The 24,276-nt window shown below is 60.4% G+C and overlaps 1 protein-coding gene across 1 annotated transcript; it reads right to left on the bottom strand.

Moving 5' to 3' along the window:
• Positions 1-4,763: 4,763 nt before the first annotated feature.
• Positions 4,764-13,365, bottom strand: BSG (basigin (Ok blood group)). Its single transcript, XM_032394839.1, has 8 exons — positions 13,224-13,365; positions 7,616-7,772; positions 6,866-6,948; positions 6,597-6,733; positions 6,244-6,520; positions 5,738-5,762; positions 5,540-5,601; positions 4,764-5,456 (listed from the first exon to the last, which is right to left on the bottom strand). The coding sequence occupies exons 1-7, from the start codon at positions 13,288-13,290 to the stop codon at positions 5,541-5,543; spliced, it is 807 nt and encodes a 268-aa protein (XP_032250730.1). The 5' UTR covers positions 13,291-13,365; the 3' UTR covers positions 4,764-5,456; position 5,540.
• Between the last annotated feature and the right edge of the window lie 10,911 nt (positions 13,366-24,276).

Here is a 24,276-nt window from a genome sequence, read left to right as displayed (position 1 = left end):
AGATCCGCTCAGACCTCGTCCCAGAAAGGGAAACTGAGGCCCGCCGAGGCGGAAGGACACGCCCAAGGTCACTGAGCCCAGCCACCGGCCAGAGACTCTGTGCTCCGCCTGAGCCAGGGGCCTTCCTCGCGCCTATGGTTCACCGGTCCAGGCGGCGCAGACAGGCGCAGGGAAGTGCGACCGCCCGGTGCCAGCCTCTTTCCTTTCTACAGGCTGGAGAATTTCCGTAATAAAAGGATGTTTTTAAAGGCCAAAAGAGCCCTTGCTTTGTAATTTGAAGGCCCGGGACAAAGACCGGTGGGAATGTGTTGTGTGCGGAGGGGCAAAATGGGGTCCATGCGGCCAGTCTCCAAGTCCCACAGTCACTCGCTCTTTCCCACCTCCTGCATGTGAGGAAGATGGGCCAACAGCAAGAGCCACCCGATGGCACTGGTGCCCCCCCCAAACGATGCCCTGAAGCTCAGTGGGGGGCTGTGGTCTCCTGTGAGGCTGGTGGGCTTTAAAATGGAGAAATTCCATGGTCCAGGGTCATGGGGGGGGACCCACCCTCCCTCACCCTTTCCCACCAGATGCCCACATGGGAGTCCCACCGGATTGCCCCCATTTCTCTGCCTCTAAGGCTCAGGCCCCAGCTCTGGGAAGACAGCTGAGGCTCTGTGTCTGGGGCTGGAGTCAGGTTGGGGGGTTATTTGGTGTTAGGTGACATGGGGGCATAGGCCCAGGACCCCATCCCTAGCCCCTGGTCCCCATCCCAGCTCAACCAGAGGCTGGGGGGGGTGTCCTGAGAGGCAGGTAATGGAGACAGAGAGGAGAGAGGGGTGTCCTGGCCTCCTGGGAGCCTCCCACTCTCATAGCACTTTTCCGTGGGTGCACCTGCCAGTATGTCTGGCCCATGAAAGCAGAGATGTTGTCTCTCTGCTCACAGCAGGCACTCATGGGTGATTGAGGGATGGACTGAGCCAGGCCATCTTGAGCCCCCACCAGGCTGCCTCAAGCCCTGGGGACTCCCGTGCTTCTGCCAAGCAGGTCTGGCCTCCCAGGGGGCCACTTCTGCCATGCCTTGGGCCAGGCCAGACCTGCCGCCACATGGGAGGGCGGGCAGGGCTGCTCTCTGTCCTGAGGTGGTGAGGGAGAAGCTGGGCGGGCAGCAGATCGGCAGTGCCAGGCTGCAGCCCGCCCCAGGCAGATGTGTGTTCCAGCTGAAGGGGGATCTTTTATGCTCACCCTGGGAGCATGTCAGTCCGGGCAGGCCGCCAGAGCCCCAGGGCTCGCCGCTGAGAGCAGGGAGGCGGCAGACCCATGGTCCAGCCTGAGGACCCACAACGCTTGGAAGTGAGAGAGGCAGGCCTGGACTGTGAGTCACCTAGGGGGTCCCAGCCCCTCTCTGGGCCTTGGGGACCCTGTCCCCAGGTCCTAATGAATCCTCTCCATCCCACAGGCTCCACCCTGGGCCAGATGGCCACCAGCCTCCCCATCTCTCCCACTCCCTCTCACCACTTGCCTGGGGCAGAGTACTCTTTGCATTCATTCAACAAATGTTTACTAAGCACCTGACTGGGGGGCTGGGATTCAGGCCACCTGTACCCTGCTGACAGTCGAGTGGAAGGGACAATCAACATGGTAAAGATTATGTTTAATAGATATTCTATTGTCCATCAGAAGGTGGTCAGTGTTACACAACTCAGAGTCAGGAAAGGGATGAGAAAGGTGCTGGGGGTGATGTCTGAGGGAAGACCTGAAGGAAGGGAGAGCTGGTGTCATGAATGCATTTGTGGGAAGAGTGTCTGGCAGGCGGTATGGCCCGTGCAAAGGCCCTGAGGCAGCATGGTGCCTGGCTTGTGGGAGAAGAAAGGATCTCAAGGTCCCAGGGGGGTGGGTGAAGGTGAGGACACTCAGAGATGGCAATCATTGTGCCGACAGGTATCAAACCCTGAGTCAGTTCTCAATGGTCTGTTGCCTAAAACTGCTCTCAACTCCCCACTGCCTTTGGAAAGAAACCCCAATCCCTCCCCACCATCCAGTTTGCCCCCCATTCTTCCTCACCATTCCTGGGCCCCAGAATAGGCTCTGGGAGGGCACCTCCTGACCTCCCAGCCGCCCTCAGCACTCACGAGCCCGCTTCCTCTCTAGTCGGGACAACTCCAGGTCGAAAGCCCCCAAGCCCATAGAGTCTGGGGACCCTCTGAGTGAAAAATAGACCCGGAAGACAAAACAAGCCCAGGGCCTTGTGACAGGTCCCAGCGTTCAAGCCTCAAGGGCTATAGAGCCCACTGCCAGACTCCAGAAACACAGAATGTCTGATCAGCCATGGTGGCAGGACCCCTGGCCTGGGTCTGGAGCCATTGTGGTGCAGGGCCAGCCCTCGCGACCCGCCCGGAGTGGCGAGTGCCCACAGGCAGAGCAGCCTACCACCTTGGTTTCCCGCTGGCTGCACGACCAGGTTGGGGTCCCCAGCTCTGCTGACCTAGGATTCACCAGGATTTTCCTTTCCTCACAGAGATCATTCTCCCCGGTAGGTGCAAGGATGGCGTGGGAGGACCAAACTCTGGTGACCCCCCAACACGTCTGTCCCATTTTGTTTCCACTCTGTCTTCTACTGCTGGGCGAGGCCCTCACTGTAATGGGGAGGTGCTCAGGGGCTCCCGGTCTGGGAGGGGGTTCCCAGGGAAAGGGAGGCAGCCCCGTCTGTGGGCCCAGAGATGCCGGCAGGCCCTTCCAAGCAGCATCAGGACTGTGCCCTTGTTTCGTTGGAGGGACACCCCAGCCCTGCCCCTCTGCCCCCCCGCAGGTTGGGATCCCGAGACACCGGTTCCAGAGCCCCCAGGCACTCGCCAAAGATGATCTCACTGAATCCTGTGACTTCTCCATCCCGCTCTGGGGAAACCGAGGCAGGCTGCAGCAGGCTGTTGACGAGATCACCCCCAGCGGCGGAGGGCTGCACTGCTGCGCTCTACAGAGAGGTGGACAGACGGGTGGATACTTCAGTGCTGAAAGGCTACAAAGCTGCTTGAGAGTGACCCCATTTCTGCTGTGTCCACGTGAGGGGCGTCTCTGTGGGGGGAGGGTCTCTTAGGGAAGGAGGACCAATGAGGGGTCTGCTAAGGAGGCCAAGCCTCACTCGCCGCATCACAGAGCGTGCTCCACGGCATTCCTCTGGTGCCCAAGGCTCTGCTTGCCAGAAGCTCCCACACTTCCCGTCTGGACCCCTCTGCTCTGGGCACCCGGGATGCAGCAGGAAGCAGGATGAACCCAGCCATGGCCTCCCAGGGGACATAGACCCCTATGCCCACCCCTTCTGACTTCGGGGGAGGAGGGGGGTTGCACCTGAGCCCTGGTGCCCCAGCAGCATCCCCAGTGAAGGGCCAGCTCCTCACCACCTCCTCGCCCACCGGACCGCTGCCTGTCCACGACGGATCCCCCAGCCCCAGCTAGGCCAGGGGTGCCCAGCCAATGTTGCTGGTGCCCCAGGGAGCCCCAGGGCCTAGGGAGGTTGGCCCTGGGGCATGTCCAGCTGGGGTGTCCACAGGGCCAGGCAGGTGCGACCCCAAGAACCTCTGTAGAGGAGGGGCTCCCTGGGCCCCCAAACCCTGTTCAGTGGCATGCGCGTGGCTCCCTCTGGTGACGGCCGGAGGGAAGGGCGAGGCCCGCTGCTTCCCCCAGCCCTGGGGCCTCGCATTCCTCCCTGTGACCTGGGGTGGGGGGCAAACTCCCTAGGCTGTGGTGTGCGGGGCCTCCATAAAGGACCCCGTTCTGCCCACAGAAACCCAGAGAAACCACCTGCAGCTGTGTACTGCCACCCTGGGGGACGTGGTGAAGCATCTGGCCAGTGGGGTTGGGGCACACGGGTCAGCCACCACCCAGAGGGGTCGGGCCTCCCATTTCAGAGCCTGGGAGTCAAACCGGTGGCTCGTGGGCTGAGTCCATCTTCAGCATTTGGGGTATTGTTATGCTGGAGTTTTTGCCAACATCAGATTTCACATCCAAACCCTGATTTCTGGCGACCTCCTCTGGACCTGCTAAAGGTCTGGGCCCATGTCCAGAGGCGAGGCGGAGGGTAAACACAGTCCCTCGGTGGGCAGTAGGGTCTCCCTGAACGAGCCCTTTCCCTTCCCTGGGATAGTTTCCCCTCCAGCACCAGGCGGGAGGCCTAGATGGCACCTGCTAGAGCCCCCAGGTTTGGCGAGGCCCTGCCTCCTCCCATCTGCTCTCCTAGAGCATGACCCAGCCCTTCAACCCCGTCCATGTCGCCCAGTTTGCTCCAGGGGTCAGCCTGGGCTCAGCGGACAGGGACCCCCTTCTGGGGGTCAGGCTCAGGAGGGCCACCTCCATGGCTTTCCAGGCCTCAGCCAGCCCCTCTTGGGCTGGAGCAAAGTCCCAAGGGTCTGGTTCTACTGGGGACACCTGCTGGGGCTCTCTCATGAGGTCCTGGCTGCCCCCACCCCCACCTCCATCACACACCGCAGGGAGCTTCTAGCCCGGGACAGGTGGGTGCCAGGCAGCTGTGGGTACGGGAGGGATGCCTGTCCTGGGGGGGGGCCCGGCCCTGCTCTGGAGCACTCACAGGGCCCCTTGAGGTCCTCTGCACCCCCCACCCCCACCTTCACCTTTCATCCTGGGAACAAAGCTCCTGGCCAGCCGGTTAGCCCTGCCTCACCCCCATGCACCCCAACTGCACCCAGGACTCAGCACCACGTGGCGCTCACGCCCCTGCTAGCTCTCCTGTTAAGACCCAGGCGGCGCACACAGGAGCCCAAGGAGAAAGAGACGGGTCGGCCTTTCTTTATTGGTGAGCAGGCAGGTGGTGGGTGAGTCAGGATGCTGGGGAGCAGCTGGGGAGGGGGTTCTGCAGCGTGGTCGCCGGACTACTCCCCTGCAGCTGGGCGTGTGGACGGCAGGGGCAGGGCGGGCCAGCGCGGGCCCACCAGCAGCTGCGCGCAGAGCTGTCCTGACGCACGACACAGACCCGAGGCACCCCATCAGCACGGACTTCAGACAGGCAGGACACTCGCACCGTGCACGACCTGTGACCTTCCACAAAGGGTCCCAACAAGGCCCAGCAGTCTCAGGAGGTAGAGCCCCCGAAAAAGGCCAACCTGCCCTTCAAAACCCCCACTATGGGCTGGGAGGCTAAATGCCCAAGGGACAGGAGGGACAGGCGGGAGATAGTGGGAGGACAGCGAGGGGTCAGGTGGGCAGGGGCAGCTGAGGGGACGGGCTGAGGACAGGAGTCTCGCAGGAAGCTCACAGCTCCCCCGAGGCGCTCACAAAATGTTTAAAAAGGAAAAACAAACCCCTAAGGAACAGAATTCTATGTGTAGAAAACCCTAGTTTAGTTTAAAAAAGGAAAGAAACATTGTGATTTGACCCACGGTGTGGTCTGCTTTCGTAGGGCGGGTCTCCTTTGAGAGGATCTGCAAACACCAGACGCTGAGCTGCTCCAGACGGAGGCTGGACGCCTGTGCAGGGCACGAGGGATGCTCGGAGCCCAGCCTGAGGCCGGCTGGGCAGCCCCGCGCCCTCCCCTCCCCCCACGCCTCACCTCAGTTGGCGTTCCTCTGGCGCACGTTCTTGCCTTTGTCATTCACGTGCCCGCTGCTCTTCCTGGGGGATAGGACGGAGGGCTTCTGGGCGCTCAGGAGGACGGAACGGTGGCCCCATTCCCACCCAGCACGTGCACAGCGGACGCTGCCCGGGGGACACGGCCCGCCCGCCCCCTCCCAGCAAGGCCCCGACTTACAGAGGAGCGGAGCCCGTGTCTTCATCTGTGTAGATGCGCGGCCACATGCAAGGAGAGGGCAGGCCGTCAGGAGCGGTCCCTGCACCAGGCCCCTTGCAGGGTGGCACCGGTCCTGTTGGGCCCTGCCCTCAGTGTCCCTGCCTGTAAACGCAGGCAGCCAATCCTGCCCCCAGGACATGCACCCTCAGAACGAGCCGTGTGGGGTCACGGCCCGCGTGGCATCTGGGAGCCCTGCCCACAGGCGCCAGGCAGGAGGGCAAGCTCAGGCTTCCTGAACAACCTCTGCACAAAGTCAAGAGCTTGCTTGCTGCCACAACCCTTGGGCCCCAAGCAGCCGCCACCAGCATGGGTGGAGCAGCGGAAGGTGGTCACTGACCACGGAGGACACCCACCTGCAGCCAAGTGAGGGAGGACAGTGGGGCAGACGAGGCCTTGGGTAGGGAGCCCCCCGGCAGGGGACCCCGCCCCCCCCAACCGAACGGTGAGCGAAGGGCGTGTGGGCTCACCATCCAGGACCTCGTCCGGCTTCCGCCGCTTCTCGTAGATGAAGATGACAGTGACCAGCACCAGCACCTCGGCCACGATGCCCAGGAAGGGCCAGAGGGCGGCAAAGCGGTTTCGCACGCGCAGCACGATGACGGCCTGGCTGGTGCCTTCCGAGTTGGTGCCGTTGCACGCATACTTGCCAGGGTCTGTCTCCAGGTCCAGGTTCGAGATGTGCAGCTCCGTCTTGGTCTCCAAGGATATCACCAAGTACTTGCTATGGGAGGTGTTGCTGATGACCTGGGGGCAGGTGGACCTTGTAGGGACTGAGGCCGAGGCTGAGGCCAGCTCATCCCCAGGCAGACATGGGTCTCACCTGGTCCCCAGAGCTTTCCATCTTGTACCACACCCATTCGCTGACCGGGGGGAAGGAGTCCGACTTGCAGCCCAGCACGACCGTCTCCCGCTCAGTGGCATGCTCTGACCTCTTCACGGCCTTGATGTTGGGGAGCCCTACAGGGGAGACCGAGCAAGGCAGGAGCCTGAGCCCACTCTTTGGCGGTTCCTAAGTGGTGCCCTTGCTGGGTTGGCAGGCGGTGTCCTCTGCCCCCTCCCCAGATGCGCCCAAGGGCCGGCCAAGCTCACCCTTCACCTCGATTCTGGTCCTGCCCGCCAGCTCCGGGAGGAAGATGCACGAGTACTCCCCAGAGCGCTCATCCAAGTCCACCCTGTAAGCAGACGCACGGCAGTGAGCGGAGCACGCGCAGAAGTGCCGTCCTGTCCTGAGTTCAGTTCACACCACGGCACGCTGCAGGGGACTCCTACCGACCGGAGCCGGAGCCAGGACCGGTCAGGAGGGACGAGGAGGTGCGGGGACATGACCGGGGGCCTGCGTCAGTGAGCCTGTGTGCCCAGCCGCCCTTGAAACAAACAGGACTCTCTCCTTCTAGAGCCGGCTCAGGAACCGACTAAGTCAAGGCTTCAGAGCAGGGCGGCCTGGAGTGCCCGTGACCTCAGTGAGCCAGGGACTCAGGCCGGGGAGAACCCAAGTCTGCCCGCAGCCCACCCGAGCCAGCGCCCTGGGGAAAGAAGGGAAGGGTCTCGGAGGCCAGCGCCACATTCAGCAGCCCCCGGCCCCTGGCTGGATCTGGGGCCTTGGCCATCTCACAGCCAGGGGGTGTGAGCAGAGCTCACGTCTAACGTCTGTCCAGAGCGAGCCCACGGACTCCAACCTTCGTTCCGACTGACCACAGAGGCCGCGGGCAGCGACAACACGTTGGAGCAAGTGGGGTGCAGGGAGGGGCCTAGGGGTGATGCCCGCGGGCTGAAATGGGGGTCTGGCATCTCTGCAGGCCCTGGGGCAGGTTGGGGCACCCGCCTCTGGGCCCCACTCACTCATACTCCGTCTTCATGTCGGGCAGTGCATCCTCCTTGAGCACCTTGCCCCCCTTCACCCAGCGGTGGCCGATGATCTCAGTGGCGCTGTGGTTCAAGGTACAGGTAAGCCGTGTCTTGGAGCCAATATCATCTACGGAAGTCCAGATCCCGCTCCCTGGGGAGCCACATGAGAGGACGTGAGCAAAGGGATCAGGGCAAGAAAGGACCCAAATCCAGGGCCCCAAGCTGCCTGCCCACATGTTCCGGAGCCAGCCTGCCACGGCCTTGCCACGGCACACCCTCCACCCTGTCCAAGCGCCCTCCTGGAGGAGAGAAGCCACAAGCCTGAATCACACCCGGCTCCGTCTGCTGCGCTAGAGGGGCCTCGGGGCTGAAGAGCCGCCTGTCAGAACAGAGGGCTCGATGCAGTTTCTGTCCGGAAATGTTTTAACCAGCTGGGTCTCAGGTGTGGGAACAGAAGCCAATGACCAGCCTGGGTCCATGGACTGCTGGGCCCAGCTCCAGCACACACCTGAAATTCCTTTTTTAAAAGATAAATCTGGGCGCCTGGGTGGCTCAGTTGGTTAAGCGACTGCCTTCAGCTCAGGTCATGATCCTGGAGTCCCTGGATCGAGTCCCGCATCGGGCTCCCTGCTCGGCAGGGAGCCTGCTTCTCCCTCTGACCCTCCCCCCTCTCATGTGCTCTCTCTCTCTCATTCTCTCTGTCTCAAATAAATAAATAAAATCTTTAAAAAAAAAAAAAAAAAAAAGATAAATCTAGGGGCGCCTGGGTGGTTCAGTGGTTGGGCGTCTGCCTTTGGCTCAGGTCATGGTCCCAGGGTCCTGGGATCGAGTCCCGAGTCGGGCTCCTTGCTCTGTGGGGAGCATGCTTCTCCCTCTGCCTCTGCCCCTGCTTGTGCGCGCTCTCTCTCAAAAAAACAAACAAAAATAAAACTACCACCGCCCAGGCCACCATTCCCTCACTGGAAGCTCCTGCCGACCCCCCTCCCCCCACCAAAGCAAGGCCTTCCGAAGTGGGGCTCAGGGGCTCCGGCTGCCCCTCTGCTGGATGGCACCTTCTTCTGAAAGGTCAAGGTCTCCTCTCCCACTTGCCACAAAGCCACTATAGAGATGGCCCAGACGCTGCTGGTGGACCCCCAATGACCCTTCCATTTAATTTCCAACCAGACAAACTTCCCCAGTGGTTCGAGATGTTCTCTTTAGGAAGTGAAATGTGAACATCGCTTAGAACCAGAAGGTGAGCAACCTGCTGAAGCAGGGAGGGCCCCTCTGTAGGGAGCAGCTCCCCCTGGGGACCAGAGTTCAGGGAGGATGGAGCTGTGAGAACGAACCAGGAGGAGGACCCCCAGTCCACCCTCTGCACCAGAGGCTGAGCAGCGAGCCCACCTGTGTCCACATCAGAGCCCCAGCCCAGGGCTCGCAGCAGGTGTGGTGGGGACACTCCCATGCCCACCGGCGGGGACTTTGTAACACAGGCTCCCAGAGAGGTCTCAGTGCAACCGTTAGCAACTCTTCGTTTACTCAGTAGCATCTGTCACCCAAATTCATGTGTCCCAGAGGCGTCCCTTCTAGAAGACCATGCCCAGAGAATCTGGGCACAGAGAGAGCCACCCCAGGGCGACTGGCAGTAAGCTTTTTCCCATTTAGTCTGTAGGGAGAAGCTTACAGCATGAAGTTGGGTGAAAAATCAGAATAGGAGATGGAAGTACCAACAAGAAACAGGCTCCGTCGTCCACACAGACACCTAGTCAGTCACTAAGAAAATTTAACCTGAAGGGGCGCCTGGGTGGCTCAGTTGGTTGGGCATCTGCCTTCGGCTCAGGTCATGATTCCAGGGTCCTGGGATCTCCCTCTTCTCCCCCTCCCTCTGCCCCTTCCTCCCCACCCCCGACTCGTGCGCCTGCTCTCTCTCAAATATATAAATAAAATCTTTTTTTTTTTTTTTTGGATTTTATTTATTTATTTGACAGAAAGAGACAGCGAGAGAGGGAACACAAGCAGGGGGGGTGGAGAGGGAGAAGCAGGCTTCCCGCCGAGCAGGGAGCCTGATGCGGGGCTCGATCCCAGGACCCCGGGATCACGACCTGAGCCGAAGGCAGACGCTCAACGACTGAGCCACCCAGGCGCCCCTATAAATAAAATCTTAAAAAAGAAAAAGAAAAAAGAAAAAAAAGAAACTTTAACCTGAAAATCCAAAAGGGCAGCAGGCAATCTTTACTGGAGGGATATCACAGCGGGGCAGCTTTCTCGAATGACTCACAGGCAGAATGTGCCTGTCTCCTACTCAGAGAGTCCCTGGCACTTGAGTCCTCAGTGGGCTGACAGCTCCCCTCCCGTCCCGCTAGACCTCAACACCCGCAGCCCTGGCTCCCCTAGAGGCACTTCCAGTCTGGGGGAGGAGTGGCGGCGGTCTCTGTGTGAAGAGGTGAGACCCGCGGCCAGGGTGGACAGGACACAAGGTCTCAGACCCCCAGGCAGGCAGGGGAAGAGGCGGACAGGAACTGAACGGAAGCCCCTCTCTGGCGCCCCGGGCACCTCCCACCCCCGTGGGCTCGTGAATACAGGTGTATAGCCTCGAAGCCTTCGGGCTTTCTGCTCTGGGGCAAGGTGGCACATGCCCCAAGGTCCTGGAGACAGGTAGACCTTCATGTCCACCCACCGGGGGTAGCCCAAAGACCATTCGCAGGACTCAGGACGGGTACAACGACAAGCAGAGGCGTGAAGCTGGAAGAGGGCTGAAACCCTTCTGTGGCAGCGCCATTTCGACCAAAGGATCCCCTCCCAGTGAGCTGCATTTCTCAGGAGTCACGATTTCCCAAGATTGCAAAACCAACAGCTCTGTGCGGGGCTGGGAGTGGTGAGTCAGGGCAGGAAGTGAGGCCAGAGACAGCCCCCCTCCCAGACTGGCCTGCCTCTCTAAAGCCTCAGGACTCGTGTCTGTAGCCTTGTCCCCTCACCCAGGGGCTGTCAGATCTGTCCCAGCTGCACCCTGCCTCCCTGGGGGAGAAAGAAGTGTCCCAAACACCACAGGCTTGAGGGCTACTCCCAGGGGGGAGCAGGGGACTCAGGTCTCAGAGAGAGGACAAGGCAGGGCATACCCCCCCTCCCCCTGCGTGTCTGAGGAACCAGAGGCTGACACCCCCGCCTTGCCTGAGGGTCACACGCAGCAGGGGACCGAGGCACACTCCACCTGGCTCCGGAGACGGGAGGGGGCACCCCAGGAATTCACAGGGATCCTCAAGAGCACAGGCGCAGGAGGGACGAACAAAGGAGAGAGCCCAAAAAGTAAAAAATCAGTTTTGGCCATGTGACTGTGAGCCCTGTTCTGAAGTCAAGTCACCTTCGTCTAAAAACAGCCACCCCTCCTCCATGCCCTTAGGCCGCCGGGCAGGGCACGGGGCCAGGCAGGCCTTATGGTAAACAGCCCAGGAGCAGGCATGAGGCTTGCCAGCACCCACCCTCCTCCCCACCCTCCTCCCCACCCTCCTCCCCACCCTCCTCAGCAGCTCCGCTCAGGTAGGAGGAGCAACAGAACATTTCTGGGATGCCAGCCACAGGCTCTGGGCCTCTCCACCCGCCCCTCCCATCCCCTCCATCTGGCCAGGAGGGGGTTCCTGCTCCCTTCACCTGAGGCACAGACAGGCCACATCAGCAGCCTGTAGGACCCAGCTAGCAAACTGGTGCCCACTTGTGCCCTCCCAACCAGGCCTGCCAGGACCGTGGCGCCGAGGACAATCCCAGGGAGAGCCCTGTCCTGGGGCCTTGGCTGACATGGGTGCCAACCTGGCAGGCACTTGCTGCTTAAGTTGAGGAAACCCACTGTTGGCAGAGGACCCTGAAGAAAGTTTCTGGGAAGCTGACCCGGACAGGAGAGGCAAACACCATTAGTAATTCACTTGTCCCAGCAGAAAAAGGATGCATGGTATTTCTGAGAGTCCCCGGAGATGTGGAGCTGTCAAAGGTGGGAAAGAAGAGGACGCCTGGGTGGCTCAGTGGGTTAAGCGTCTGCTTTCGGTCCAGGTCGTGACCCCGGGGTCCTGGGATTGAGCCCTGCTCAGCGGGGAGTCTGCTTCTCCCTCTCCATCTGCCCCTCCCCACCCCTGCTCATGCTCACTCTCTCTCTGTTCTCTCTCAAATAAATAAGTAAATAAATAAAGTTCAAGAAAAAAAAAAGTGAGAAAGAAGAAAGCAGACACAGGTCCCAGGTGGATTCAGACACTGTGCAGACAAACTGAGTCCACGCCCCCGCCCCCCCCATGGTGTGCGAGAGGGCAGGAGCAGCTCCAAACCCCCGTGCAGGGGTCCTCTCAGTCTCCCGGCTGGAGCTGGGGTGACTGAACCCGGGAATGAGTGCTTCCACCCTGTGATGAGGGGAGCGAGCTCAGGGGCCGCAGAGGGAAACCCAGAGTCCTCCTCACCCCCTTGGCCGCCCGCCCGTGGCCACCACCTCCAGCCACGGAGAGCTGTTTGCAAAGGCTCAAGGGGCGGAAAGCAGCAGCCTATCTTCCGCGTTCATCTTGCTGCGGGCTCCTATCGGAGTCTTCCAGAGATCCGCTGGAAGGCACGGCGGCCAAGGCCCTCGCCCAGAGGCATTCAGTAAACTGCCGTCTTGATTATAAGGAAGAGGAGAGAGGCCAAGTGAGACCTTCAAGTGGGTCACGAGTGAGTGGGGGAAGCTCTCCAGGAGGCCTCCCACAAGAGCCCCAGACCCTGCTCCGCACTTTGTTCCCTACAAGCCCATCACTGGAAATCTTTAACCAAGAACAAAACGGGAAGTCACAACACAGGAAGAAAATCTCTGTCAGGGACAGAGAGGCTGTGCTGCTTTCCCCTGAAAAACACGCTTGAATCCATTTTCCAACGAGCGTTCTCCAAACCACACCTGTCCACCCCCAAAACATTGCCCACTCCTGTGAACAGCTCTGGAAAATAAATGCTGTTTGGGGCTAAAAACAACCCTCTCAACAGTTCCTGCTCCACCCCAGGCTGCCAAGGCGACCTCATGGCGACCTTGGCACATGTCCCCTCCCGACCCGGGCCTCAGTTTCCACTCCTGTAACAGGAAGGGGTGGACATCTCCCTCTGTCCCCTGAAATCGGACATCAGAGGAAGCGGAGCGCGCTGGCTTCCCTCCAAGGGTTTCAGTGTTTGGGCCGACACCAGGGGGGCAGGTGCCTCCCCGGAGCACGACACGGGACCTAAATCCTGCCAAGAATGACAATCCCTTCCAGGTCCGGCGAGCCCACCGGCCGCAGGGGCACCGCCGCGCGTCCTCTCGAGGACAACAGCGCGCTAGCCAGGGGAGAGCCCCGGGCCTGGGCGGGCGCTGCTCCAGGCCGCACAGGCTTCACCGGGGCCGCGCGGGAGTCCCGGGGGGCTCTCCGCCGCCCCCTCGGCCTGGCACGGCCGGCGCGGGGCTTGGGGGGCGGGGGCCCGCCGGCTCCCAGGGGAGGGCGGAAGGTGCCCTCGTCCAGGGGTCGGCCAGCTCCCGGGTCCCCTCGCGCGCCCGGGCCGCCGGGGTCCAGGGACCCCCACCTCCAGTGTCGCCGGCCCGCGGCCCCCGCGCCCCGGCTCCGCCCCCACCCCCGCCGGGCGGGACGCTCACCTGCCCCGGAGCCGACCTCGGCCCTCAGCAGCGCCAGCGCCAGCACCACGAGCCGCAGAGCCGCCATGTCGCCACCGTCCGTGCCGTCCCCGCCGCCAACCGCCGCCCGCGGCGCTATAAGAACCGGAGGGAGGGCCGGGCGCGCGCGCGCAGGGGGACGTCGAGGGGCAGGGACGCGCACGGCACGCCGGCCGCCCCCCTGCGCACGCGCGCGGACGCACGTACGCACGCGCTGGAGCGAGCCGGCGCCTGCAGAGGTCCCACGTGACCCTGACGGCCACGCCCCACGGCCTGGGGGCGTGGTTGCGTTGCTAGGAAACGGGGGCGGGACCTGCGAGGACTGCGCTGGGCCCCTCCTCCCTTTCTTCAGCCTCTCAGACTGTGACGTCAGAACAGAAGTGTAGACTCCCAAGTGGTTGAAATGCTCGCTTTAAATTATGTGTATTTTGTCACAATACGGAGAAGAAGAAAAGCATGTTGAAGGGGTCGGGATCCCTGTGAACAGGTGGGATGTGTGTCCTGAGCTGTGGCGGGCTGCCGGATTTAGCAAATAAAAACACCTGGATGGCAGTTAAGTTTGAACTTCGTTTCCTCGCATAAGTATCCCATGCAGTATCTGCACATCGTTGTGCCAAGAAGGCACTCGCTATTTACCTGAAATTCACACTAACTGGCTGTACTGCATTTTGTCTGGAAAACCATGCTTTACAACAAATGCTTGTTTACTTACTTTTTGTTTTATTAACATTTTATTTTTAATAATAATAGTAATCTCTACACCCAAGGTGGGGCTTGAATTCACAACCCTGAGATCCAAAGATGCGTGCTCTACCAACCCAGCCAGACAGGCACCACTAGAACAAATACTTCTTTCTTTATTTATTTTTAAAGATTTTATTTATTTATTCACGAGAGACAGAGAGAGAGGCAGAAGGAGAAGCAGGCTTCCCGCTGAGCAGGGACCCTGACTTGGGACTCGATTCCAGGACGCCAGGACCATGACCTGAGCCGAAGGCAGAGGCTTAACGAGACGAAGCCACCCTGTACTGGTTATTTTTAAGAACTGCAGACACCAGAGGAGCTCTGAAGAATTGAGAAGTTACCCTTTTGCAAGAGACACTTACAAGGGAAAGCCCGTTTGCGGGGTGTCTCCCTCACAGGCCAGGAAGAGGGATCACGCAGTCTCCTGAAACCCGCATGGTGGAGCAGGCAGGGACCTGAATGTGCAACCTCACCCTGTCCACCTCCCCTAGCAGACTCCCCACCCCCAGCCTCAGCTCTTGGCTTTAGCCGAAGGTGGTTTTTAAGGGGCTGGCTTTGGTCATTGGGGAGCGTTTCTCCGTTTGTTTGGTTTTTTTTAAGATTTCATTTATTTAGGGGTGCCTGGGTGGCTCAGTCGTTAAGCGTCTGCCTTCGGCTCAGGTCATGATCCCAGGGTCCTGGGATCGAGCCCCACATCGGGCTCCCTGCTCCACGGGGGGCCTGCTTCTCCCTCTCCCACTCCCCCTGCTTGTGTTCCCTCTCTCGCTGTGTCTCTCTCTCAAACAAATAAATAAAATCTTTAAAAAAAAAAAAAAAGATTTTATTTATTTATTTGACAGATAGCACAAGTAGGCAGAGAGGCAGGCAGAGGGAGAGGGAGAAGCAGACTCTCCACTGAGCAGGGAGCCCGACGCGGGGCTCGATCCTACAACCCTGGGATCATGACCTGAGCCAAAGGCCGCCGCTTAACCGACTGAGCCACCCAGGCATCCCGCATTTCTCCGTTTTCCTGAGTGTCTCTCATGTTATTAACCTTCTGTTTGTTTCTCTCCTGCTCATCTGTTTTATGTCAATTTAAGGATTAGACCACCAAAGCCCTAGAAGAGAAGAAGGGGAAGTTTCCTGCCCCTCTGTGGGTGAGGGAGGGCTACTTTAGATCCAGGCTGGCAGCTTCCCGAGGCTGTGATGTTCGGAGCGGGGGCAGCAGTGTGGGGAGGTGAGGGCAAGTCTGAGGACAGCCGGGCAGGCTGGGGGAGGCAGCAACCTGGGAGGAGGGAGGCTGGGCAGAGGCAAGATGGGCTACGGGGAGTGTTGGAGGAGAGAGGGGCCAGGACCTGCTGATGAACGGGCTCTGCTCTTTGGAGACTCACTCTCAGTGCCTGGGAGTCTCAGAGCGGCCAGGAGCCCCAGCCTGGGGGCCAAGGGCTGGACAAGGCCGCTCAGAAGGGGGCCGAGAGCTACGTGCAGAATGACCAGGAAAGCGGCCAGCTGGCTTCAAAGTCCCTCCGGCCTGGGTGCAATTCCACGGCCCCCTCTCCTGCCCTCCCTGGGCTGGGCTGAGGACAGATCTCGTGGGAAATATTAGGGCCGCCAGGCGGTCTTTGCTCTTGTTTACAAAATCAAGCTGTGCCTCCCCCAAGACCCAGTGTTCTGGCCCCCGCTCCGGAAAGTCTTCCCGGTCCCCTCCCACTGGTCAGATCCCTGTCCTGCTACGTCCCGGCTGCACCCTGGGGCAGGAGAAGCCTTCCAGGACCACTCCAGCAACGGTGGCCAGATTTAGCAAATAAAAATGCAGGTTGAATTTCAGATTTAAAAAAAAAAAAATCCATGATTTTTAAAGTGTAAGTCTATCCCATGCAGTGTCTGGGGTCGACTTACACTAAAATGTCCCTGTTCTATATATGAGACTCAAATGTAACTGGGTGTTCTGTCTTCCATCTGGCATCTCTGACCTGCTCAAAAGCAGCCCAGTTCCATCACCTGTTGTAAATTCCCTCACTGCACTGGTCACTCTCTGACCTCGTGTCCAGCCCGTGCTCCTTGCTTGCTGCCCGTCGGTGCATGGGGGCGGGGACAGATGGCCACTCTTGCATTCCGCAGGTGCCCTTCCTTGCTCCGTCCCCCGCTCCTGGCCTCTGAGGCCGGCTCCCTCTCCGGGAGGGGCTGAGATTCCAGATTTGGATGTCTTCCTCCGACAGAATGGCAAGGAGACAGCTCTCCTCTTTGGCCTGTCTCTGCAGCTTTGCCCTGGGGACGGCTAGAAGCCCAGCCCCTGCTGACCCTTAGGACTGGGTACCCCAGGCCTTTGGCTCAGCCTCCCTGGCCCTGTGTCCTGCCTTGGAGTCCTGGCCGGGCAGCGCCAGGCTGTGAGGTGCAGCTGGTTCCCTCCTCACCCCATGCTGGCCGCCGCCGGGCAGAGTCCTCTCCTGGCCACAAGGGGTTCAGCCTCTCACCTCCATGGGCTCTCCTGTCTCCAGCATCGTACACCCAGGACGCCATCCCTGCCTGGTCACACGGCGTTTGCCTTCTCATTTTTCTTAGAAAACCCCTCAAACTCACGGACGAGGAGAGAGAAGATGACGTCAGATTTTCATTCTGTTACACCCATCTGTCCACAGCTAAATTGTCTCCGCTTAGTTTTTTATGTGCATTTTTCTGAAAGGGGGAGCTTTGAAATCCAACCCTCTCCAGGCAGTGGGGGAGGGAGGATAGTGGGGGTTTTATGCTTCAGGGTTAGGGAGCCCTGGGAGGGGTTCAGGCAAGAGGGGCTGTCATCTACTGTGTGTTCTAGAGAGATGTCTGGGCCACCGAGGGGGAGGGGGGCCTGGGAAATGGGCGGGGGACAGGGTGGTCATTGGGTTGAGTGGTGCCCCCCTGAACCTGTGAATGGGGCCTCATTTGGAAAAAGGGTCTTGAGATGAGTGTCCTTCTAAGAGATGCAAGATGAGAGACACAGACACACAGGGGAGACAGCCTGGGAAGAAGGAGACAGACACAGAGGGACATGGCCAGAAGTCCAGGGATGACGCCTGGAGCCCCCAGGAGCTGGAAGAGGCAGAAGGACCATCCTCAGAGCTTGCAGCAGGAGCTCGGTTCTCCCTCGATTGTGGACTTCTGGCCCCAGAACCGTAGGAGCATGATTTCTGTTGTTTTCAGCCGTCCAGTTTGCTTTGTTACCGCCGCCCCAGGAACTGGTGCAGATCGCACACCTCCGTTAGCGCTGACTTGTCGGCAGTGGGGGTGGTGCGGGGCCATCCAGGGTGCACACCCGGAACTGAGCTGGGGAGGCTCCCTGGGGGTTCAGCCTCTCACCTCCAGGGGCTCTTCATTGCTCAACTAGTACTTTCCCCAGAAAGATGTCAGCTGCTCTCCCTTAGTGAACTGGTGTACCCTATCGAGATTTCCCGGTGGTCCACGGGTTCCCCACTCCGTTGCTGGTGTCTTTGCCATAGTGGGATCTCAGGAGGGCTCTTCCTTGTTCGGCCTTTAATTTTAGCCAGTCCTCGACCTACAGCCTTATGGGGATGGCGGCCCCCCTCCGCCTGGCTCCCTGGTGGGTTCTGCACTTTGCCCTCCCTCCCTCTGGGCCTCTTCCCTCCCCCGTTGGTCTTCCAGAGCTCCTTGGCAGTGAGTTGCAGCCTCCAACCCTAAGATGGGAGAAAAAGGGTCCAATTTGAGAAGCTTAGGGTCGCAGGAAATTAATACTGGATCTACGCTCCAGTCAGATCTCCCCAGATGCCCCGACTTCAGCCTCTGGGCAGCCGTTTTCCCAGACCCCAGGCCCCACGCTGCAGGCAGCTGCCCTGTGGGCTCCAGTCCGTTATTCTGGGGCAGACCCCAGGCTGGCCAGGCTCTCCTTGGGGCTCGGCTGTTTCCTGAGCGTCATGCTGGGGTGCCCAGGCGTAAGTCCCCATCCTGTCCTACCCCCCACCGCGAGACACTTGGCTTTGTCCCCAGAGCCCAGGTCCCCTCATCAGTCAGCTGGGATGAGGACGACCTTCCCATCACAGGGCACTGGGGAAGGTGAGCTGGTGTTTACAGTGGGGTAACAAGTGTCCATGTCTGTGCTGGGGTGAATGGTGCCCCCCCAATCCGTGTCCAGAAGAACCTGAGGACGGGCCCTTATTTTGGAGTAGTTGCAGATGCGATCAGGTTGAAATAAGGTCACACCGGAGCAGGGCAGGCCCTATCCTATGGCTGATGTCCTCATAAAAGGGGAATTCTGACACAGAGCAGAAGCCACGTGACCATGGAGGCAGACACGGGAGGGACACGGCCACAGGCAGGGACGCCTGGAGCCCCCAGGAGCTGGAGGAGCCAGGAAGGGCCCTCCCCTGGAGCCTGCGGAGGGAGGGCAGTCCTGCCCACCTTGATCTCTGACTCCGGGCCCCAGAATGTGGAAGGATAGGATCCCATTGTTCTGAGGGCTTTGGGACTTTTGTCTCCCTCAGAGGTGGGGAAACCATCAGAGAACAGAGAGAGATCATTTTACACTGTAGAAGACGGCCCTGGGCAGTGCTCTGAGTCCCCAGGCGGGGTGGGGCTCCTTCTCATTTGTGCTGGTGGCCTTCCGCTCACCTGGGGACCTGTGGGGGGGGGCCCCCCCGCTGGGCTAGGAAGGAACAGCTGGGATGGGGAGATAAGCCTTCCTCTCCACACCCTGCCCTGACCTGCAGCCAGATGGAGCCACGCCAGGACCCAGACAAGGCCCAAGGCTTCCTTGCCGGCCTCCCTGCCTCTAAACGTGGTTCTCCCTCGAGGATGTCACAGAACAATACAACCCGTGGCTTCCTGCAAAGCAAGTACAGGGGCCACGGTGCTGGTGGGGGCGTGACGGCAGGCCAGCTCTTCTGTGCAGGAAAGAAGTGGCCAGAGCGAAAGGCCACGGATGTTCCCAGCAGCCAAGTGGAGACACAGCCCAAATGTCCACGGGCAGGTGGACGGAACACACAGTCCCCCACGCACGGGCACGGGACCTCAGCTGCGAGCAGGAGCCAGGCACCCTCACGCGCGGCCCCGGGGACGGACCCTGAGCCCACGACGCTCAGGGAGGGAACCAGACACAGACGGCCACGTGGGGTGTGAGTCCCCGTGGGTGACACGTCTGGAACAGGCTCATCCGCGGACGGGAAGAGGGCTCGTGGGGGCTGGGGCTGGGGAGGGGGGAGAGGCGACATCTGATGGAGACGGGGTTTCCTTCTAAGGTGATGGAATGTTCTCGAGGTGCTGGTTGCACAACCCTGTGAATGTACTAACACCCCCTGAATTAGGCAGCAAGCATGTGAATTGTATCTCAATAAAGATGTTACCAAAAAAATAAGAGGAAGAAGAAGATACTGGAGTATCGCTGTTGTCTCCACACCCCACGCCCCAGCGCCCCGCCTCCCTGCAGGCCTGCACGACGCAGCGGCTGCCCCGGGCCCAGCGCCGGCTGAGCACCTCTGCCCGGGTCCCTGGGGCCCCTGCCTGGAGCCTGTCTTGGGTGAAGCTAGTCCTTGACTTCAGCTGGACTCCACGAACATCCTTAAAAGTGCAACCTGCTTCATCAGTAGGGAAACTGGCCCATGTGGAACAGAAGTGGGGTCGGAGTCCACACAGGTCCATATGGTTTATTACAATCCTTCCCCACCCCCCTCACAACCCTGCAGGAGAGGGTTCTGCCAGGCAAGGGAGTAGGGTCGTCCCCGGGGTGCCGGGTCTGAGGCTGGGGCCACAGTGGCTGGCGACCTCACTGAGACAGGACACGGGGGGCCAGAGCAGGGGCCTGGGAGGTTTGACCTTAGAGCCGAAGGACAGGACTCTAGCCAGCTGACCTCTGCCCTACACCAGGGCCCCCCTGAGTTCCCTGCCGGAAGCTACAGAACACAGGTCACCCCCTGTGCCCGCTGGAGGGGCCCTGACTCTGGGGCACAGACCCAGCCCCCAGGGCCACAGGGGCCTGTCCCATGACTCCCCACATCCTTCCTTCATGTCCTTCTGACGCGCTTTGCTGCTCCTTCCTGTTCTAGGGCCTTTGCACATGCTGCATCCATGCTGCGATCATTGGCACTAGAGTTCAAACCCCAGCTTCACCATGGCCCGTGTGACTCTGGGCAGCTTACTTAACCTCTCTGTGCCTTAGTTTCTGCATCTGAGAAATGGGCTAATGCTAGTGTCCACCTCCAGGACCACCCAGAGAAGGGAAAGTAGGGGGCTTGTCCGATGGCCCCCGCCACGGGCTGATGTCCTGCTGCCAGGCCAGGCTGCCCCAGCCCTCCCCACCGGTGCTCCTGCACCTTGCAGGGAGTGATGTTGCCGGGCCAGGAGTGAGCCTTGTCGCAGGTCTGTATGTCCGGCATCTGCGGGCCCAGCTCCCGAAGCGCCCTGGCCAGGGGGTCAGCCCCCAGCCTGTCATGCTGCACCGCGTTGGTCCTGCCACCAGAGCCAGGCCAGGAGCCGGGGTTCCTGCTGCAGGTGACAGGAAGGGGCAGGTCAGTGGAGGGGTGTGGGGAGGGGAGCAGTGGAGGATGGGGACCTGGGGTGCAAGCTATTACTCCTCCTGGCTGCCCCCAGCACCTTGAGCCTCTGGAGGTGGTTCTCCAGACTAGGGGCCAGCTTACATGTGGGATGCTGGGCAACTGCCCTGATGCAGAAGGCAAGGCTGGGGTCTCCAAGCGCGGGAGCCCCCGCCCCAGCCTCAGCGGCTATGTCATGTGGGCAGCGGGGTCAGGGTGTGGGCCACGGCCCCTCCACTGGCTCCTCTCTGGCCAGTCCTCCTCTGTTCCCACCGCTGCCCCAGACTCAGAACGTGCGTCCAAAAATGCCAAACCCCTGGCTGCAGCCCCTGCAATCCAGTGACTGGTTCAGAGGCTGGGCCCATCAGCACTGATCCTCGTAAATGTGGAGAAGCAAGCTCTTTCCACGGGGCCCAGGGTGCCCGTCCTTCCACCATGTGGGGAAGTCTTCCTGATCATGTGGCTAAGGGGCAAGACAGCAGAGCTAAGAGGCAGGCAGGCTCCTGAGGGCCCCACGCGAGCACCTGAAGCAAGCTGTGCCTGAAAGATCCCCTTCGGTCACCTCACCAGCTTCATCTGGGGCCTTTATGGCCAGCCAGCTCCAGGATGGGTTTATGTGGTGGCTCCACCAGGGCATCAAGGGCCAGGTTCCTGCTGGTGATGACCGTGCCACCCTCGTGAGCCAGCTCTAGCCCCGTGGCCAGGTGTCACAAGACACCCAGCTCTGTCCAGCAGAAAGGCATTTGTCGTAGTCAGTAGCCCTTCCCCAGGGATCCCCCACAGCCTCCCACGGCCCCACAACCGGCTTACATCTCTAAGGACCTACCCACCCCCTTGGGGTGGCAGAGCAGGGCGGGGTCCCTCACGGCTGGGCCTGGCAGCCGTCAGCACCCACGGTGGGTGTACAAGGCCTGCACCCCCAGCCCCGCACAGGTGCAGGAGACCACGTGGGGGGAAGGAGCGGGGGGCATGCTTACAACCCCATGATGTGAATCTCAAAGCGTTGTCGCCTCCTGGGGAGAGAGCCAGGTCAGGGCTGGGTGCCCCACGCCCTGCCGTGACCTTCCTACCGCAGCGGCGAGAGGCCCCGGACCCCTGACATGACCACCCCACCTCCTGGGAGGTTCGGGCTGATGGGCGGAGATAGTCGCCATCGCACTCTGGCTCTCTCACCTGTGCACAGGCCCCCAGGGCCGGCAGAGGGCAAGTGGGGTCGCCACGGTGCTCAGGGTGCCTGACCTCTTCCACAGAGCTTTTCCAAAGCAGCTCTTACTCTGCTGGACGTGGAGTTATTAGGGTGTCCGCCTGGCTGGTCCCAAGGGAGAGGAGCCCCCTGAGGAGGAGGGTCTCTCAGAGAAAGCTGAGCCGTGCAGCTGTCCCGGATTAGCAACTTAGCGCACATTCAGCGCCCGAGACCACACGAGCTTATTCTTCCACAGTGCTGGGGGCCAAAGGGAGGGAACGGGCCTCAGGCGGCCAGAGTCCTGCTGTGGGCAGGGCTGGCTCCTCCAGAGACTCCAGGGCAGAACCTCTTCCTTGCCTTTTCTAACTGTCAGAGACAGATTCCAGGAGTAGGGCATGGACATCTTTGGAGCTGTTACTCTGCTGACCACAGGCCGGGGGAGACAGAGTCTGGACAGAACCCGTGCCTGGATCCAGCTATGCCTGAAACCATGGCCTTTCGCTCACAGAAGCAGTGAAATTCCGGTTGGCTTGCGTCAGTTTATTTTGCCCTTTGCCACTGAAGGGGTCATTATAAAGGAGAGGTGGCTAAAACCAATTGATCACACAGACCGATGAACTCACCCAGGTGCGGGGACTCTGGAAACATGTTACCACCCATTTTCTCATTTGGTGGCATCTGGCAAGGGAGGCCAGGAGTCCTGTCTTCACCCAGGAGGGTGTGTCAGGCCAGGGATGAGTTCAAGAGAAATTAGTATTTAAAGTGTGTTCATGGGGCACCTGAGTGGCTCAGTTGTTAAGTGTCTGCCTTCGGCTCAGGTCATGATCCCAGGGTCCTGGGATCGAACCCCGCATCGGGCTCCCTGCTCAGCGGGAAGCCTGCTTCTCCCTCTCCCACTCCCCCTGCTTGTGTTCCTTCTCTTGCTGTGTCTGTCTCTGTCAAATAAATAAATAAAATATTAAAAAAAAAATAAAAATAAAGTGTGTTCACATATCCTACCTAGTTTAACTGTAACCACCCCAGGACGTAGGCCCTCACCGAGCATCTAGACAGAGGGTGCTTGGAATTTCAGATCAATGACAAACACTGTCTTAGTAAGAAAAGTGTGCCCCAAATATTGCACAGAATACATATATATACTGTAGAGTATATATATAGTAAAAACGATTTATCTGCATTTTATATATAACTGGGCAACCCTAACTGTCTTTCTCTCGCAGCTTCCAATGCTGAGGATCGTGGATGCCGCTTGTCCACGGACAGGTTACAGGATTTGAACTGAGGCCTCAGATGCCACAGTCAGATCTGGGGTGTGAGGCAGCTGTGTGGGGGACGGTCCGAGGGGGAACATGACTCCCATCAAGAGGTGGGGTCCGGGTCCCCTCCTCTCGGGTCCGGCCGGGCTCATGCACGCCTGTGTCCGATCTTGTGCAGAAATGGTGGTGTGACGTCTGCGTGGGTGGAAATGGCCTTGCTTGCGGCCCCTCATCCTGGAGCCCGAGCCACCATGCCGTGAGGAAGCCCAAGCAGCAGGGCGGGGGGGGGCCCACCCATGGGCGCTGGGTCCGTGGAGCCCCGGTGAGGACGCTGAAGACGCCTCCGGGCCACCCAGACAGGGCAGAGCAGGGACAAGACACCCCACTGTGCCCGTCCCCTTCCTAACCGGCACCAGGGTCCCCTAGTGCAGGGCGCCAGCCACATGGTGGATTCACGGGAAACCCAGCCCCAGCCCCCACTCACGATCTGGACCCCCCGGTGCCCCGAGGCCCAAATTAGGAGCGGGGGGAGGGGAACAGGTGTGGCTGTCACAGGCCAGACTACTCACATCAGCTGAGAACACCAGCTGCGAGTCCCGTCCAGAGGGGCCCCTCGCCGGTCCGGCACTTCCAGCCCTCTGGGTTGAAGAAAAGCCAGAAACTAAAATGAGTGCGTGAAACCTTCCACGTTAGGAAGCCACCAGACCATGGAGGCTCAGAGAGAGCTGTGTTCACAGGGCTGTGGGCACACTAGTGGGGCAGGGGAGAGGCCCTGGTGTGCAGGCCTCCATGAGGGTCTGACCAGGTTCACCCTGGATGTCCTGGCCCCTTCTGCCCATCCCCCTCCTACACGGGGTCAGCCAGGCCCAGCTGCGGTGACTGGTCAGGCCAGGCATGCACCCGTCTGACCCATGCGGGACCTCGTCCCGACGACGCCATCTGATCCTGAATCTGGGCCACTCTGGACTTGTCAGTTACATGAAAATGAAGCCACAAGGCCTGGGTGACAGCAGCATGACGTAGGACCCCTCGGGGCTGCCGTGGCTGCAGAGGGGCCGCCAGGGGCCCGATGGTCATCATGGGGAAGACTTACCACCCCGAGGCCCCGTGGGGTGGGAGTGGGCCAGCAACAGGTGTCTGGCTCCAGGCCACCAGGGCGTCTGTTAGCACAATGGCATCCTTCTGCCCAGACCCCAGATCCCTGCGGTGCCCCCACCACATCTCCTGGGGCGCTTGCAGGCACCCCCCCGCGCTTGGCATGAAGGGTCACAGGCACATGGGCACCACGGGCATCCAGGAGCCTGGTGACAAACTGTCCTCTGCAGTCCTTTGGGGAGGCCAAGAAGAGCTTGGTTCTC

Source organism: Phoca vitulina, unplaced genomic scaffold (assembly GCF_004348235.1).
Source record: "Phoca vitulina isolate PV1807 unplaced genomic scaffold, GSC_HSeal_1.0 scaffold81, whole genome shotgun sequence".
NCBI lineage: Eukaryota > Metazoa > Chordata > Mammalia > Carnivora > Phocidae > Phoca > Phoca vitulina.
The sequence above is the reverse complement of the archived record's forward strand: the minus strand, read 5'-3'. Positions and strand labels throughout refer to the sequence as shown.

What these genes read in the sequence shown, in the direction of transcription:
- BSG (XM_032394839.1), bottom strand. Translation starts at nt 13,290, where the DNA reads ATGGCGGCTCTGCGGCTCGTGGTGCTGGCGCTGGCGCTGCTGAGGGCC. An exon ending in CGAGGTCGGCTCCGGGGCAG is followed by an intron (nt 7,773 to 13,223) that starts GTGAGCGTCCCG and finishes GTGGCTCCCCAG; the next exon opens with GGAGCGGGATCTGGACTTCC. An exon ending in GACCAGAATCGAGGTGAAGG is followed by an intron (nt 6,734 to 6,865) that starts GTGAGCTTGGCC and finishes TCTCCCCTGTAG; the next exon opens with GGCTCCCCAACATCAAGGCC.